Source organism: Schistocerca serialis, chromosome 5 (assembly GCF_023864345.2).
Source record: "Schistocerca serialis cubense isolate TAMUIC-IGC-003099 chromosome 5, iqSchSeri2.2, whole genome shotgun sequence".
Taxonomy (NCBI): domain Eukaryota; kingdom Metazoa; phylum Arthropoda; class Insecta; order Orthoptera; family Acrididae; genus Schistocerca; species Schistocerca serialis.
This window is the reverse complement of record NC_064642.1, coordinates 610543753-610562989: the sequence shown is the minus strand read 5'-3', so window position 1 is coordinate 610562989 and position 19237 is coordinate 610543753. Positions and strand designations below refer to the sequence as shown.

General features: G+C 43.0%; 1 protein-coding gene across 6 annotated transcripts in view; it reads left to right on the top strand.

The window, feature by feature from the left end:
- The window catches only part of LOC126481029 (transforming acidic coiled-coil-containing protein 1), a 191821-nt gene that overhangs the window by 114184 nt on the left and 58400 nt on the right, over positions 1-19237 (top strand). For all 6 annotated transcript variants that reach the window (XM_050104498.1, XM_050104497.1, XM_050104496.1 and 3 more), the window contains 2 exons: positions 88-247; positions 5495-5699. In XM_050104498.1, the coding sequence (XP_049960455.1) occupies positions 88-247; positions 5495-5699 (365 nt within the window). The remainder of the gene's footprint in view (positions 1-87; positions 248-5494; positions 5700-19237) is intronic.

Below are 19237 nucleotides of genomic sequence, written 5' to 3'. Positions count from 1 at the left end.
AGTCAGAAAGTATGTTCTACATATCACCTAACAAGGTATTTTTCTTGCATTTACTTGTCATTTATTTAGTCACTTGTTTATTTTCAGTGTCTAGAGAACATGCCTCAGTGAATATTTCATCAGGATCTGCTGAGCAAATGCTGGATCCGAGGAGAGAGTCACTGTATGTAAAATTTGATCCGCTTTATAACACACCTAGTAAGTGTGATCTCCCATTACCTCAAGTGGATAGGATCAGCTTGGAGAGGTATTTCAAAATGTATTTCAGTTAAGTTATCTAATTGTAATTGCCTTTTCTGTTGTAAATGCATTATAGTTAACTCTGCACAGCATTCATTTGTTACAGTTTGGAGAGGGAGACAGGAAGGGGGGGGGGGGGGGGGGGGGGGGGGGGACAATGTTCATCCAATTCAAACGTTCTGACATGTCGTAGAATCCTACACAGAGCTTCAGCTTTCCATTGATCTTTCTCCATCTCTTCAGGACTTCATAAAATTCTCACTGTGACAATCCTTTTGGCCTTGTTGATGTGAAAGTAAATTCATATCATTGCTCTTTCTTTCTCACTTACAGCCCTGTGGGAGGAATACTCTTTTTCCCCCACATCCTCTGGGGTTGCGACAGTGATGAAATTCTTTTACTGTTAGAAGAGTACAAGCAATGCTAAATAATTTTTGGTAAGCTGAAAGACATCCAGAGGATCCACTGTAAAGGTGAAGCTTCGAATCATTCTTTGATATATATTTAGCGACTCTAATTGAACAGGACTGTGCGTGAAGGACAAGTCTGTATTCAAATATCAGTCTGTTACTAATTTAAGTTGTATCCCGTGTTTCTACATCACAAGAAGCTCTTATCCAGTAAGGTAACTGCACTGTTAGCATTTTGATATGCTAATGAAGCCAACACCAACAAAAAAATTTTGAATCATTAAATGTTGTTGGCTTGGCAGTTCCAGTTTAGAGAAAGGCTTCCTATGCTACAGGTATAGTGTTTAAGTTAATTAGTCGTACCAAAATATTTTTCGTATTCACTTCACCTCCACGAATTAATTCAGGATATGATACTAAAAGGAAGCAGCAAATATAGAGCCAGTGAGAAAAATGGTAGACTTTGTGACTGTTTAAAAACCTTGTGGTTTCTCTCCCTCTCCCTCTCCCTCTCCCTCTCCCTCTCCCTCTCCCTCTCCCTCTCCCTCTCCCTCTCCCTCTCCCTCTCCCTCTCCCTCTCCCTCTCCCTCTCCCTCTCCCTCTCCCTCTCCCTCTCCCTCTCCCTCTCCCTCTCCCTCCCCCACCCCTTCCCACCCACCCCCCTCCCATTTTTTTTTTTCTATTTTTCAAATTAACACCTCCTTAAACATCTCCCAAATGAAAATACATTCTCCATCTGCTTGGATGTGTCCCTGTGGCAAGTGAATTTCATTTCATCCTGTGTTTTCCAACATACATTTCCTCTGTTTTAATCCCCCCACCCCACCCCCTCCGCACATGCGCGCGCGCGCACACACACACACACACACACACACACACACACACCAATGTGCTGTACAGTTTATTGGTGCAAGTGACATTTACAGTGTTTCTTACTGCCAGTTGTTCCTGTGCCCTATACCCTCTTAACATGCAATGGACACAGGCACACTTGTGAGATGATGGCTTTAGTACCCCTTAATATGGATTTGATTCTGGGTGATATGCATGGTTGGCAACTGATTGGTTTTTGTGGGGCCTAACTATCCGTTCCTTCGATTTACAACAATTGATGGTTTCCCCTGCCATCAACCAATTCAGTTTATTATGGCATCAGGCACACATGATCAGGCTGTGTATAAATTCCTTGATAGTGTTGGTCATGATTGGCCACACTTTTGACAGCGTGACATACCCAACAATTAAATTTTGTTACAGAGAAAGAAACACAGCATGTGTCTTTAAGATTACTCATGGGTGTGCTACACTAGTATAAATGCTTGCATGCATCATTCAGGAAGGTTTACAACTGTATAGTGGATGTAAAAACCAATTCCTATGTAAGCAAATATAATGATATATTTGACAGTTATTTGGAAGGGAAAGACTACAGTTAGAGTCGTGAAGGATGGCAGTAGAGTTTGGATCTGTTCTGCACATGTAATTCATGTGTTTCCCAACTTCTGATAAACGTTCAGTAATGTTTTCAGCCCTCTGCTCTGAATGTTGTAGCCAGTTTGAGCATTAAACGGCATTATCATGAGTTAGTCAGTGAATTTTTATTCCATTTGTCGTGATTTGTCACAGCTGACAGTGGTGGTAAGCAACAAATTCTATATGAGCAAGCGAGAGACATAATTTGCAGTATACATACTTTCTTCAAGTGCAGAGCACTTATATGTGCTTGTAGTGCCTCGAGAACTTTGGGATAGATTTTAGAGACACTCGTATTTCCACTGTCTCGAACACACGATATTTTAAGGCTGAGTGTATAAGAGTGGAAATGTCTACTGCGCTACGGTTTATGTGTGTGCAGGACGGGCGTGTCTTACGAGAAGATTAAAGTTGTGGCGGTCTATCGGCCCCGCAAATGGTGGCAGCGCACGCCTTGGAAGCTGTATGACCAGTACAAGTAGTAACAAAGGGCTACTCTTTGGAGTGAAACAGTAGTGATTGTTGGGAACAAACGAAATATGTCTTATCTAGAGACTCATACACTCTGTTGTTTGACTTGCTAGGAGCCAGAAGTGTTTTGACAAGGGTTATTAAAACCAAAAGAGACTGTAATGGTATATGTTAAGTACTAAGGTTTTCCAGCTGTAGTTAATTTACGAGACTAGAAAGAACATGTGAAACTTGTGTAGTTGTCTTATTGTAAAGAAGAAAATATAACTGAGTTGATATAAAAGTTTTCTGTGAGTAATGAATCATTTAAAGGGTAGAGAAGTGGTTTAGTAATATTTCTCTAAGCAGCACATAATCTTCGGAGAAGCATTGTGAAGATCGACGCAGCCATTTGTCCTGAGAAGTAGTTCGGCTGCACACAATATGTAAATAACTTGCGAGAGACGTGTGAGTCTTGCACCCAAGTACCAGGCAGTCACCGGTCATCAGGAAAACGTTAGACACTTACCGCAACCATTGCTTGGAACTGGCAACAATGCAGTCCCATATCTGTCTCGAGCTCCGTAAACTGCAATTGTTCATGCACCAAACTATAGTAGTGAAATTATCTGTCCCTGTGTTGCTAGCTTGTTTTGTTATACAGGGTGAGTCACCTGGCCTGTTAACTGGAAGTATTTTATCTTTCTGCAATCGCTTAAGGTATTGTAACTTTGTTTTTACCTAGATAATGCCTAATAGACAACCCTCATTTATTGACACACAGCCTCTTTCTATAGCAATATTAACAACAGATATGTTGATAACTATATTTTTATGAAACTACTGTAATTTATGGTGCTAGTATTGTAGGTACAAATACAACAGTATTGCACAGACCAAAATCTAATAAATAAGTTAACAGACTTAGGAATTGTCTGACTGAGCATCACACTGACAGAAATTTGTGAATTCGTACAGAGATAAGCGATTACTTTCACGTGTTGTATAAGGAGGAAATGAAATGTTGCATGAATGTGCTACAAGTATTAAATGTGAGTTAATCTGTATGTTTTGAGCAAAACATATCAGAATAACTGTTTCTTTCACTCCTCTCATTACAGCCTTTCTTTTAGCCGTCTGTGTAGCATTTAAATGCCTTGTAAATGACAGTTTGTTGCTCATGTGCAAAATGATTATTTTTGTAGCCTTCCATCAGTCGGGCTACCTTTGTGCATGCCATTCAGCTGTTTTATTTGTCCCCCTTCAGAATTCTTTTTATGGAGGTAGCATATTTGATATCTCTTGATTTGTGAAAGAGCCCAACTGAAAGTTCATTCAATTAAAAAGACTGATTGCAAAGCATCTCTGCTATTTCATACAGATATCACAGCAATACAAAATGCCATTTCCTTGCAATACAATATGACGTACCTCCCTATTTGGATATGAAATCAAAAACCTTCACTTAAGACAGCAATCTTTTTTATATTAAAATGGAGAGAATTCTTAAGTTCTGAATTCTGTAAAGTCTTTGAAACTGCTTACCAGATGTTGTAATAGTGTTCTTTTGGTTTTTTCCTCTCCTCTAGACGTAAGATACAGCAGAAATTACTATAACACCAACTGAAAAAATGTTGCCATCAGTATCTCTCTAATTAATATTGCTGCAAGAGACTATACACAGATCAGTGAGAAGTTACTCAAAATTCATCTCGGTGAATACAGAATTATGATATCTTTAATTTTTCTAGAATATATGACAACATTAACAGATTAAGTGACTCACCTCATATGTTTTCTGACAATAGAATACCACTTCATGTGTCATTAAGATAAAAGTGGCATATTACCTCAGTGTTTGTTCCGTCTCTTGAATTTGGTGACAAATGTCACTTTGAAGGTTACAAGACCTGGATAAAAGTTTCTCTTTCGGAAAAAAATGAATGATTATTTATTTTGATTATAGTCTATGAATTTTATTATATTACAACCAACATTCAGGTCCAATGGCACTAGAGTTATATACTAAGAGTGGTGTGATTTTGGGTAATACTTGAAGAATAGTTGCCACTCTGAAAGGATCTTAAAACAATCACCATGATGGGTAACTGGAATATAGCGAAACCTGACCTGTAATCGATTTGTGTAGTTCTGGATTCTTAATGGCCCTGCCTTACTCTTTGCGGAAAGACTAATCTCCCCCCCCCCCCTCTCTCTTCCCCCTCTCCCCCCTCCACTCTCTCTCTCTCTCTCTCTCTCTCTCTCTCTCTGTGTGTGTGTGTGTGTGTGTGTGTGTGTGTGTGTGTGTGTGTGTGTGTGTGTGTGTGTGTGTGTGTGCTTTTTTCCAACTTTCCTAAGTGCTTGTCCACTGCTCAGTATAGTATATGGTGAGAATGTATTTGCTTTGACCACACTGAACTCCTTCATTTTGACAGCTGAAGTTTCATGGTAATTCTGCTATTACTATGTGAGGGATATTATCAAAAACCATTGTTGTTGATGAACCATACGTAGTAATAATAATAATAATAATAATAATAATAATAATAATAATAATACTGTCTGGGTGTTTAGGGCAGAGTTTTAAACTAATCATTTCATAATGAGATATCCACTCTGCAGCGGGGTGTGCGCTGATATGAAACTTCCTGGCAGATTAAAACTGTGTGCCAGACCGAGACTCGAACCCAGGACCATTGCCTTTCGCGGGCAAGTGCTCTACCACCTGAGCTAGCGAAGCACGACTCACAACCTGTCCTCACAGCTTTACTTCTGCCAGTACCTCGTCTCCTACCCTCCAAACTTTACAGAAGCTCTCCTTTTAATTATTTCATGTTCTCATGCATGAAAAATCCAAATAAATTATTTATTAAGAGTAATTTTAGAATGTGGTGGATAAAAAAGTTATTGTTTCATTGTAGGCAAGAAGACGTTGCTATTCAACCAGAGAGGAAGAAGGAGGAGGGCGCAGATGTAGAATGTCCAGGTTCTAATCAGGCTCTGGCTTACATTGATAAACTTATTTCACTTAGTCCCACTGTATTGAAGCCTGAAAAATCTGCAGAAAAAATAAAGGACAGAACTTTATCCCACATCAGTCAGTCAGAAATTTCTGTTCCTGAAAAGGTAAAGTAAATTTACATAGATGTGTTTTGTTGTTACCAAGAATACTTGTGAAAGATTTCTGTGTTAAGCAACTTTAAATTATCCCACTTGCTCTTGATGTGAACAAGAATGTATTTGACATTATTATTTTCACCGTTTTAGTTTGGCATCCATGCTATATGAAAGTAGTTACCCCCCTCCCCTTTCCAGATGTTCAACAGACTCCTGAGTTACACAGATTTTTGTACACAGTATGGGATGAAGAGCAGTTTGTATATTTCTTACACATTATTGAATATTTGAAGACATCTTTGTTGGAAAAAGAAGATGCACTAGATGATCAAAAGTATACAGCTGAAAATCACTCAAAAGTTCGTGGTGCTCTCCAACAGTAATGCTGGAATTCAGTATGGTGTTGGCCCACCCTCAGCCTTGATGACAGCTTCCACTCTCGCAGGCATACGTTCAATCAGGTGCTGGGGGATTTCTTGAGGAATGGTAGCGCATTCTTCACAGAATGCTGCACTGAGAAGTGGTATCATTGTCGGTCGGTGAGGCCTGACGTGAAGCCGGTGTTCCAAAACATCCCTAAGGCGTTCTATAGGATTCAGGTCAGGATTCTGCACAGGCCAGTCCATTACGGGGATGTTTATGTCGTGTAACCACTCCGCCACAGTCCACGCATTATGAACAGGTGCTCAATCGTGTTGAAAGATACAATCGCCATCCCTGAATTGCTCTTCAACAGTGGGAAGCCAGAAGGTGCTTAAAACATTAATGTAGGCCTGTGCCATGATAGTGCCATGCAAAACAACAAGGGGTGCAAGCCCCCTCCGTGAAACACATGACCACACCATAACACCACCACCTCCGAATTTTTCTGTTGGCACTACACATGGTTGATGACGTTCACCGGGAATTCGCCATACCCACACCCTGCCATCAGATCGCCACATTGTGTACCGTGATTCATCATTCCACACAACTTTTTTCCACTGTTCAATCGTCCAATGTTTACACTTCTTACACCAAGCGAGGCGTCGTTTGGCATGCCGACATGATGTGTCGCTTATGAGCAGCCGCTCAACCATAAAAACCACGAAACTTCCTGGCAGATTAAAACTGTGTGCCCGACCGAGACTCGAACTCGGGACCTTTGCCTTTCGCGGGCAAGTGCTCTACCAACTGAGCTACCGAAGCACGACTCACGCCCGGTACTCACAGCTCTACTTCTGCCAGTACCTCGTCTCCTACCTTCCAAACTTTACAGAAGCTCTCCTGCGAACCATGCAGAACTAGCACTCCTGAAAGAAAGGATATTGCGGAGACATGGCTTAGCCACAGCCTGGGGGATGTTTCCAGAATGAGATTTTCACTCTGCAGCGGAGTGTGCACTAATATGAAACTTCCTGGCAGATTAAAACTGTGTGCCCGACTGAGACTCGAACTCGGGACCTTTGCCTTTCGCGGGCAAGTGCTCTACCAACTGAGCTACCGAGCACGACTCACGCCCGGTACTCACAGCTCTACTTCTGCCAGTACCTCGTCTCCTACCTTCCAAACTTTACAGCAGCTCTCCTGCGAACCTGTAAAGGGGGGGGGGGGGGGTCGGAGTGGGTGGCATCAGGATGGATGACACATGATGAAGCACAGTCCATCGGTGAAACACCAGCAGTCTCTAAGCGATCACAAGCCCAATTCATCGCACAGAAGTACGACCCCAAATAGTTCCCCTCCCTGGCCACACCATGGGAGGAACGTCAGGCTAAGGATGGCAGAAAATCTTATTCACCCCGGTACCTTGTATGAGCATTTAGAGGACAAGTTTGGGGAGGTGGAGGGGTTGTCCAAAATGAGATCTTCATCAAAACAGCATTCTCTGACCAGTCATGGACTTTACTTGCTTATGACAAAGTGGGGGATGTTTCTATAACCATCATGCCCCATAAGAGCTTAAATGTGGTCCAGGATATCATATTTCACAGGGACCTTCTTTTGCAGTCTGGTGATGAGCTGCACACCAATTTAGACCAGCAAGGTGTACATTTCATGCGGCGTGTCCGCCAGGGTCCGAAGGACAATCTGGTTGCCACCGGTGCCTTCATCTTGGCCTTTGAGGGTGATACATTGCCTGAGGAGGTCAAGGTGATGGTTTACCGGTGTGATGTAAAGCCCTATATCCCTCCCCCGATGCGATGCTTTAAGTGCTGGGAGTTCGGCCATATGTCTTAATCACGTGTCGAGATTGCGGACGCCCATCACATCTCAATACTCCATGTGCCCCACCTCCCATCTGTGTCGGCTGTGGAGAGCACTATTCGCCTTGCTCGCCAGACTGCAGGATTCTCCAGAAAGAAAGGAAAATGATGGAGTACAAGACCCTGAACTGACTGACCTACACTGAGGTTAAGAGAAAATTTGAACACCTGCATCCTGTATGTATGACATCATCTTACGTAGCCGCTACAACAGTTCTGGTTCTGTGAGCTCCGCCAACGCCAGTCACCTCTCACAGCTGGAAGACTATACCTGCCCCCTTGATGGTGGGGGGCATTTCCCTCCCTGTTGCTCCCACACCACCTACTTTGGGAGCAACCCCCCCCCCCCCCCCCCCTCCAACCATCGGGGACATCCATCCCCACTACTAAGCTGGAGAAGCATCAGCCTTCTTCGGCGTCTCTCGCTAGGAAGGGGTCCCTTGGGTCACTCCCTTCCCAGCTGTCTGCTAGTGGGAAAGATGACACCCGCCAGTGGATGAAGAGCTCAAACGCAGCTGGTATTAGTGCTTCACACTTGTCCTCAGTCCCGGAGTCAGGAGCAGCGAGAGAGATCCAAAAAGAAGACCCCTAACAACAAGGAAATTGAGATGGCACCCATACCATTGCTACCTACAAGCTCTGCATCTGAGGATGGGGTGGAGATTCTGGCATCCCCTGAGGACCTAGATTTCGCCAGACCCTCAGACACAATGGATATACCGTATTTACTCGGATCTAAGCCGCACTTTTTTTCCGGTTTTTGTACTCCAAAAAACCGCCTGCAGCTTGCAATCGAGTGCAAAGTAAGCGGAAGTTCTGAAAAATGTTGGTAGGTGCCGCCACAACTAACTTCTGCCGTCGAATATATGTAGCACTACACAGGCTTGCTTTGCAGGCACAAAGATAAATGCTGGCCAAAACCTCTGCGTCAGTAAATAAATTTTAAAAAAAGGTGGAAGACGAGCTTTTTTCTCCGCCCCGAGTTTCGACCACTGCATTTTCATACATTATCCAACGAAGTAAATACAAATTCCGTATTGTTCATCTTCGAATGTAGCAGCATTTCAATGTACTACGAAAATCCGACTGGCAAGACTGTTTGGGGTTTTTTTCAATATGGCCAACTCTACATTCTGAATTTTTTCCTACCTGTGAGAAGAGATGGTTGCTAATAGGAACTTTTATGAATTATGAATCACATGCAGTATTCTCTTCACCATAAGAATAATACGAGTATAAACATTTTGCCATGTATTGTTTCGTGTTTGCTGCTACCTCATTTAAATCTGTCTGCCTAATAAACTAAGAAACTAGAGGGAGACAACAGCAAACGCGGAAGAATATACATATCATGTCATGTTTATATTCATATTATTCTTATGCCTAATAGTGATACAGTCAGAAATGAAGCACGGCAATTGACTAGATTTTTAAATCTAAGATGACTGATTTCTGTGCGGAAAGTAATGCGCTAAAGAGGCGTCTGCAAAGATTTTCAAACGGAGAAAAATTTTCGCTAAACTCTCGTTCAGAACATCTTCTATCATACGCAGTCTGTTATTTGGTTCTTGTTGATCATTTCCAAAGAAAGCAGCAATGTAAGTAACAACAAATAGCAGTTTCTTTGCCATTGTTTCGCTAATGAGACAATTCCTCCCTCTTTTTGTTTTTTCATTGTAAGCGGCGGTAGTGCGCACAAAAGTAAGCCATGCCACGAGCGGCAACAGGCCGTAAACACTCATTATCAGAATGCGACAAACAATGCATGACACTGTACAGTAATGCATTTTCAGCTTAGAGTGACGCTAACACCTATAACGAAGAGAACGGCACTTATGAGATCAAAGAAAAATAAGCAATCAATTCAAACCAGACGAAGCACGTGAAGAAGGAAGGGTACCCGAATAAATACGGACAGAGCGTCTGACGCATAGCAATGGCTACCTGGTAAAGCTTAACTGCTAAGCTTACGACTCGAACCAAACTACTGTAGCTGTATCATCATTCATTCGACCTAAACTGTGTCTCATATTAAGATGGACCAACTTTGTTTCGATTTATAGGTGCGGCCTAAAACTTTTCTCTCCCCTTGAATTTCGAGTCTCAAATTTCAGGTGCAGCTTAGATTAGGGAAACATTTTTTCCCTTGATTTCGAGTCTCATTTTTCAGGTGCGGCTTAGATTAGAGTGTGGCTTAGATTCGAGTAAATACGGTAGACTGCTCAGGCAATCAATTGGTGGCAGCAGGTGACCCTGAGGCGTAAACTGCCTCATTGAATGTTGCACGCCTTCCCAGTCTCACGATGACGTCATCCTCCAGTGGAATTGCGGCGGTTTTTTCCACCGCCTGGGTAAGCTACGGCAACTGTTAAGCTTCACACCTGCTATCTTCATTGCCCTCCAGGAAACCTGGTCCACGGCAATGTGGACCTCTGCGGCTATAAGGGATATTACAGGAACCGTAGCGACTACCGTATTTACTCGAATCTAAGCCGCACTTTTTTTCCGGTTTCGGTAATCCAAAAAACCGCCTGCGACTTAGAATCGAGTGCAAAGCAAGCGGAAGTTCTGAAAAATGTCGGTAGGTGCCGCCACAACTAACTTCTGTCGTCGAATATATGTAACGCTACGCAGGCACAAAGACAAATACTGGCACCAAAACCTCTGCGTCAGTAAATAAATAAATAAAAGGTGGAAGACGAGCTTTTTTTTTCCGCCCCGAGTTTCGACCACTGCATTTTCATACATTATCCAACGAAGTAAATACAAATTCCGTATTGTTCCTCTTCGAACGTAGCAGCATTTCAATGTACTACGAAAATCCGACTGGCAAGACTGTTTGGGATATTTGTCAATGAAGCCAACTCTGCTTTCTGAATTTTTTCCTAACTTTGAGAAGAAATCGTTGCTAATAGGAACTTTTATGAATTGTGAATCACATACAGTATTCTCTTCACCATAAGAATAATACGAATATAAACATTTTGCCATGTATTCTTTCGTGTTCGCTGCTATCTCATTTAAATCCTTTCCGCCAACTACGGAACTAGAGTGAGACAACAGCAGACGCGGAAGAATATACATACCATGTCATGTTTATATTCATATTATTCTTATGCCTAATAGTGATAGAGTCAGAAATGAAGCACGGCAATTGACTAGATTTTTAAATCTAAGATGACTCTAATTTCTGGGCATAATGTAATGTACTAAAGAGGCGTCTGCAAAGATTTTCAAACGGAAAATTTTTTCGCTAAATTCTCGTTCAGAACATCATCTATCATACGCAATCTATTATTTGCTTCTTGTTGATCATTATCAAAGAAAGCAGCAGTGTAAGTAGCAACGAATAGCAATCGCTTGCCATTGTTTCGCTAATGAGACGATTCCTCTCTTTGTTTTTTTTAAATTGTAAGCGGCGGTAGCATGCACAAAAGCAAGCCATGCCGCGAGCGGCGACAGGCCGTAAACCCTCATTTTCAGAATGCGACAAACAATGCATAACACAGCACAGTAATGCATTTTCAGCTTTTAGTGACGGAAACACCTATAACAAAGAGAACTGCACTTGTCAGATCAAAGAAAAATAAGCAATCAATTCAAACCAGACGAATCACGTGAAAAAGGAAGGGTACCCGTATAAATACAGACGGAGCGCCTGACGCATAACAACGGCTACCTGGTAAAGCTTAACTGCTAAGCTTACGACTCGAACCTACTGTAGCTGTATCGTCATTCATTCAACCTAAACTGTGTCTCATATTACAATGGACCAACTTTGTTTCGATTTGGAAGTGCGGCCTAAAACTTTTCTCTCCCCTTGAAATTCGAGTCTCAGATTTCAGGTGCGGCTTAGATTCGGGAAAATTTTTTTCCTCGATTTCGAGTCTCATTTTTCAGGTGCGGCTTAGATTCGAGTGCGGCTTAAATTCAAGTAAATACGGTATAATCGAGTGTCAGGTGGAGTTGGCGTTCATGTTCTAAACTCAGTCTGTAGTGCCACTGCGCCCCTTCAAACCCCTCTTGAAGCTGTGGCTGTCAGAATAAGGACGACACAGGAAATAACTGTCTGCAATGTGTATCTTCTTCCAGATGGTGCAGTACGCCTGAATGTATTAGCTGGACTGATTGATTAACTCCTTAAACTTTTTGTACTTTTGGGAGATTTTAACACTCATAACCCCATGTGGGGTGCCACCGTGCTTACTGGCCGAGGCAGAGATGTCGAGACTTTATTGTTTCAGTTCAACCTCTGCTGCCTCTTAAAAACTGGGGCCGCCACACATTTCAGTGTGGCTCATGGTAGTTACTCGCCCATTCATTTATCAATTTGCAACCCAGGACTTCTCCCATCAATCTACTGGAGAGCACATGACAACCTGTGTGGTAGTGACCGTTTCCCCATCTACCTGTCACTGCCCCAGTATCAGGCCCACAGATGCCTGCCCAGGTGGGCTTTAAACAAGGCGGACTGGGAAACTTTCACCTCTGCTGTCACCGTTGAATCACCCCCACACGGTTACATCGATATGATGGTTGAGCAGGTGACAACAACAATTGTTTCTTCGGCAGAAAACGCGATCCCTCGCTGTTTAGGGTGCCCCTGGCGTAAGGCAGTCCCTTGGTGGTCACCGGAAGTCGCTGAAGCAATTAAGGAGCGTCGGTGGGCTCTATAGTGGCATAAGCGGCACCCTTTCCTGGAGAACCTCATAGCTTTTAAACAGCTATGTGCCCGCGTTCACCAACTTGTGAAACGACGGAAGCAGGAGTGTTGGGAGAGATACGTCTCAACCATTGGGTGCCATACATCACCTTCCCAATTCTGGGCAAAGATCAAACCTGTTTTCAGGTACCAGACCCAGACCCCCAACAGGTGTTCCTGGTGATACTATAAATGGCATGTTATCTACCGACACAAACCTGATGGCCGAGCATTTTGCTGAGCACTTTGCTCGAGCCTCTGCATCGGAGAATTACTCCCCAGACTTTCACACTCTCAAACGGCGGCTGGCGGGGAAAGTCCTCTCATTCACTACATGCCACAGTGAATCCTATAATGCCCCATTTAGAGAGTGTGGGGGGTCCTCAGTGCCTTTGCACATTGCCCCGACACAGCTCCTGGGCCTGATGGATCCACAGCCAGATGATTAAACATCTCTCATCTGACTGCATGCACGTCATCTTCAACCGGATCTGGTGTGATAGCGTCTTTCCATCGCAATGGTGGGAGAGCACCATCATTCTGGTGCTCAAACCCGGTAAAAACCTGGTTGATGTGGATAGCTACCAGCCTCACCAATGTTCTTTGTAAGCCTCACCAATGTTCTTTGTAAGGGCCTGATGGATCCACAGCCAGATGATTAAACATCTCTCATCTGACTGCATGCACGTCATCTTCAACCGGATCTGGTGTGATAGCGTCTTTCCATCGCAATGGCGGGAGAGCACCATCATTCTGGTGCTCAAACCCGGTAAAAACCCGGTTGATGTGGATAGCTACCAGCCTCACCAATGTTCTTTGTAAGTTTCTGTAACGTATGGTGTGTTGGAGGTTGGGTTGGGTCCTGGAGTCACGTGGCCTACTGGCTCCATGTCAGGGCGGCTTCTGCCAGGGTCGCTCTACCACTGATAATCTCGTGTCCCTCGAGTCTGCCATCCGAACAGCCTTTTCCAGATGCCAACACCTGGTTGCCGTGTTTTTTTACTTGCGTAATGCACATGACATGACCTGGCGGCATCATATCCTTGCCACATTGTATTAGTGGGGTCTCTTGGGGCCCACTCCCGATTTTTATCCAAAACTTCCTGTCGCTCCATATTTTCCATGTCCAAGTTGGCACCTTCCATAGTTCCATCCATATCCAGGAGGATGGACTCCCGCAGGGCTCTGTATTGAGTGTGTCTCTATTTTTAGCGTCAATAATGATCTAGCAGCAACTGTCAGGCCCTCCATCTCACCTTCTCTGTATGCAGACGACTTCTGTGTTTCATACTGCTGCTCCAGTACTGGTGTTGCTGAGCATCGCCTACAGGGAGCCATCCACAAAGCTCAGTCATGGGCTCATAGCCCATGGCTTTCAGTTTTCCGCCATGAAGATGTGTGTCATGCATTTCTGTCGGCGTCATACTGTTCATCCGGAACCAGCACTTTAATGATGATCCACTCACTGTAGTGGAGACATATCAATTCTTAGGTTTTCAATGCTCGTTTGACTTGGCTGCCTCATCTTCATCAAAACGGAAGTGTTGGCAGCACTTCAATGCCCTCCGCTGCTTGAGCAACACCAACTGGGGTGCAGATCACTCCGTGCTGCTGCAGCTCTACAGAGCCCTTGTTAAATCTTGACTTGACTATGGGAGTGTGATTTATGGTTCAGCAGCGCCCTCAGCATTGCATTTACTCGACCCTGTGCACCACTGTGGGGTTCGATTAGCCACAGGAGCTTTTAGGACGAGTCCGGTGACCAGCGTACTGGTGGAGGCTGGTGTCCCTCCATTGCAGATCAGAAGTGCGCAACTGCTCACCAGTTACGCAGCACACATTCATAGTTCCCCTGAGCATCCAAATTACCGCCTCCTTTTCCACCCGCGTCAGTCGATCTCCCTCATCGGGGGCCCAGGTCGGGGCTAACGATTGCATTCATGTTCGGTCCCTGCTCTCCGAACTGGAGTCCTTCCCTTTACCACTTGTACTTGCGGTCTGTTCACATCCTCCATGGTGTACGCCTCGGCTGCAGCTTCGTCTGGACCTTTTGCATGGCCCTAAGGACGTCATTAACCCCGCTGTCACTTCCTCTCAATTCTTGACATGTTTCGGGGCTCTGAAGTGATTTACACCGACGGCTTAATGGCTGATGGTCACGTAGGTTTTGTGTATGTTCATGGAGGACATATTGAATATCACTCCTTGTCAGATGGCTGCAGTGTTTTCCCTTCTGAGCTGGCGGTCATATCTCGTGCTCTTGAGTACATCCGCCCATGGCCTGGCATGTCATTTCTCCTATGTACTGACTCATTGAGCAGCCTACAAGCTTTCGACCAGTGCTACCATCGTCATCCTCTGGTAGCAGCCATCCAGGAGCCTTCTGTGCCCTGGAATGGTCCCGCCGTTCGTTGGTGTTTGTGTGGACCCCAGGACACGTCGGAATCACCGGCAATGAACTTGCCGACAGGGTGGCCAAACAGGCAATGCGGAAACCGCTTCTGAAGATGGGACTCTCCGGAGCTGACCTGCGTTCTGTCTTACGCCACAGGGTTTTCCGGCTTTGGGAGACAGAATGGTATAACAGTATGCACAGCAAACTGTGTATCGTTAAGGAGACTATAAATGTGTGGAAGTCTTCCATGAGGTTCTATCACAGGGAATCAGTTGTCCTCTGCTGACTCCGCATTGTCCATACATGGCTAATGCACGGTTACCTACTCCATCGTGAGGACCCACCTCTGTGTCGCTGTGGGCCCCAAATGACAGTCGTCCACCTCTTGCTACACTGCCCACTTTTAGCCACTCTGTGGTGGGCTTTTAACTTTTCCAGCACCCTTCCTTTGGTGTTGGGTGACAATGTCTCAACAGCAGCTTTAGTTTTACGTTTTATCCGTGAGAGTGGGTTTTATACTTCTCTGTAGGTTTTAGTGCATGTGTTTTGTCCCTCTGTGTCCTTCTCCCTAGTGCTTTTAGGGTGGAGGTTTTAATGTGTTACAGAGTGGCTGGCTTTTCCTTTTTATTCTCGTGGTCGGCCAGCCATTGTTATCTGCTTTCGTATTTTACTCTCTTCTGTTTTTAGCATCTCTGTTGTTTTCTTGTCCTCTTTTGTTCCTTTTAGTGTTTGTTACCTTTCCGTTGTTCTTTTGGTTTTTCCTTTTTTTCCGTTTTGTGTTATATGTTTCGTTCGTTTTATTCTCACTCTTGTGGCATTGTTTTATTAGGAACAAGAAACCGATGACCTCGTAGTTTGGTCCTTTCTCTCCTCTTTTAAACTGACACAACCACTATTGGGAACCTCTCTTTGTGAGTCTGTGAAGTGTGTAAATTAACTTAACTTTTTTGTAGTTATCACTTGCAAATATAGAAAGTTTAAACTGTAGAAAAAGCTGGCGATCAACCACAATGTTGATGACAGTCATAACTAAAACTTTCAAACATGGCAAAGAATAAGATTTAAAGCTCTTTACAAGTGCGATATACTCAGAAATGAGGAAATGTTTTTCAATTCTGAAAAGCTAACAATTACTGTGGGTCCGAAAGAAAGAACATTCGTTTGTCTGCATTCAGTGACAGGGAAAATACAGGATGAGTCAAAAAGGACTTCACAACTTTGGAATGTTATAAAAATGTATTGAAATAACTTACAAAATTGATCAATATATCATTTTGAAGCAAACAACGCCAAGTTTGATTAACGTAGTGAATCAGTATGCTATTCTGCCAGCAAGATTGCCAGCAATGTGCATAGTAAGGACTGCCACAAGTTCTGGAAATCAGGGAAATTTGGGGGGCAGGGGGGGACACTGGAGAAAATCTCATTTTTGTCTCGGTAGATACAATGGTTTGTTTACTGATATGTCATGCATTGCCACTAGCTGGGCACAGCTGAGTACGTGCACTGCTCATGCTTACTGCTACTACCCTTTCTACCACTCCCACCAGCTTGCGGCTCTGTGCTGCCACCACTTCTTTTCGCTGTCCTAGCAGCTGCCAATGAGAGCCAGGGAGGCGTGAGGAGTGGTTTGTGTGGATCTGATTCTTGTTACTGTTGACAAATCGGCTGAGGACAGTAGTCACATGTGCATGAGTTATGTTTAAGTGAATGTGTGTGTGCTCTCGTTTTCTGACATAGGCTGTGACCAAACATTTAGTTGTGAGAGGATGACATTTTATTTATTCTAGTGCATTTTGGCACTTCAAAGGTAGTTATGTAATAGAAGATAGGAACGGTAAGAAGAAAATTGTGGCAGTTTGTACGCCATGTACTCATGTATTTCCTGAAGGAAAAATCACACAATACGTGTAAAATAATAGACATAACACAGTGGGCAATAAGCAACAACGACGAACATAGTAGAACCAACATTTTATTGGCGGTCACCTATATTGTTGGTTTACACAAGTCTTCGCCACTTCTTTCAAGAGGCCTATTGTTTCTGAAATCAGTGGAAGTATTTTAAATCTGTCTTGCGACTCAAACTAAATTTGTATTTTTGTTGCCATATTTCGTTTTACTGAAATAAAATAACACGTATGGTCTTAATAAAATGAACATACCATTTGGCTTGCCTTCTCCATCTAAGAACAGTTCATTACAAAAGATGTTGGTGTTAGTACTTAAGATTTTTGCTCACATGTTTAAAAGTGCAGAACTCCTTACATTTTTTTGTCAACTTAGGTCTTTTCTTATCCTTGAGATCTCAAAATTTGTTAGTGAAAATGCTAAAACTTGTCTGGAAAGCAGGGAATTTCACTTTGGGAAAATTGTGGCACCCCTAATAGTTGAAATGGTTCTTTTTGTTGGTGCAGTGTGCTTGCTGTGCATTTTGGTTCCATGAAATGAATTCTGCAGGGTTACAATTTATTCTTGGCTCAAGAATTTCATTGAGACAGGTTTCCCAGGTCGGTGGATTGGTCGTGAAGAGCCAGTTGTGTGGTCATCTCACTCCCCGTAGTTGACCACTGGATCTCTTTATCTGGGGTTCTGGGTGGAGACACTGTGTATGTTCCTCCCCTACCAAACAGTTTGGCCAATTTGAAAAAATGAATCTTTGCTACCGTTGCGTTAGTTACACCCGATCTGGTGTGAGTGTGGGAAGAAATTTAATACAAGTGGAATGTTTGCCGTATCACAAATGGTGGCCACATTGAACCATAATGACAAATCCACTTTGAAACTTGACGTGGTTTGCTATGAAATAACACACCTACTGATTCAGTGAGTATTCCCATATATTTCAGTATCATTCCAAAGTTGTAGTTATCTGTTACTCACCCTGCATTCTATCAGGCTGGTTTCAAGTAATGAGAAGCAGCAGCATTCCTGTATGCAGAAACGTACTGCAAGGGAAGGCTTGGGGAATCACCATCAAGATCGTTGCTAAAACTTTCATTGCAGCTTACTGCTGGTTGTATTGTTTTCTTTCTTTCTTGCTTTCTTTTAAGTGTTACTTCTTGCAAAAATGTATTCTGTTTGTGAATAAAAATGTCAGTGAAGTAAAGAAGGAAAAAATGAATGACAATTGCAGCTTCTGACTAAAAAAAGTAGATAGTGCACTTTGCTCAACAAGAAAAACATTAAAAAAGGAGAGGAAATCAGTGCACTGCTAGTGTTTTTGTAATCTGCAATATAAGCTGATAGCTTGTTATGTCACTGCAGCATCTACTTAATAACACCATCAAAATGTGTACACAGAAAAAGGTATTACTTTGCAAAATAAAACAAATTAAGATGAATTGCAATGCTGTGTATGCAGACGTAGAAGGCCTGCCTGCCTCATTATCCATTTTCAGCAGGACTGATAGTAATGACATTACATTGTATCTCGGCTGTTTTTGTGGTGCTTACCACTTGTATAGGAACCCCATTCTTCTTTCCATCATATTTACAAATGTTTTGATCACTCTTAGTTTAAAGTCAGAAATTCCTAAAATGAGGGCTCATCTAATAGAGTGCATTGCATATGCTGATAGTCTTTCTTGGTCGATAGTATTCTGTAAGAAACCTTTGATATACAGTGTTTCAGTGATGAAAAACAATGTTTTGCTTTTGACATGATCATTGTAATTATTGCTTTCAGAAGTTTCATAGATTTGCTCAATGCTACACACATATTTTTGAAGTCCTCTCTGCCATAAATGACAGAGCTCTGTTCGAGTTTCTTTACTTGCAGAAAAGAATAGGTTTCAACAGCAAATCAAAAGAGAATTGTCTGGATAATACATAGAGTAAATTGTGAATAACTCGGGTAGAAAGAGAGAGGCTGCAACTAGGTGTCAAGTGAACTTGAATCTTTCTTTTGTCTCATAACTTATAACATCAGATGTCTTTTGCTTCCCACAGTAGGGTACACATCTCTCTTCCATCTTCAGCTCTCCCTCTTTTAAGATACTCGTGTAAATCTGTTGAATTTTCGTCCACACTTTCCCTTGTGTTTTTGATTCACATTCAAAAGCCATCACCTGATTTTGTGTATAAGTAGGGTCAGTATCCCATTTTCTGTAGCTGAGTATACAAAATATGCACATGGATCATAAAAGCCGTCACCCGGTTTTTGTGCATAAGTTGGGTCAGTATCCCTTTTTCTGTAGCTGAG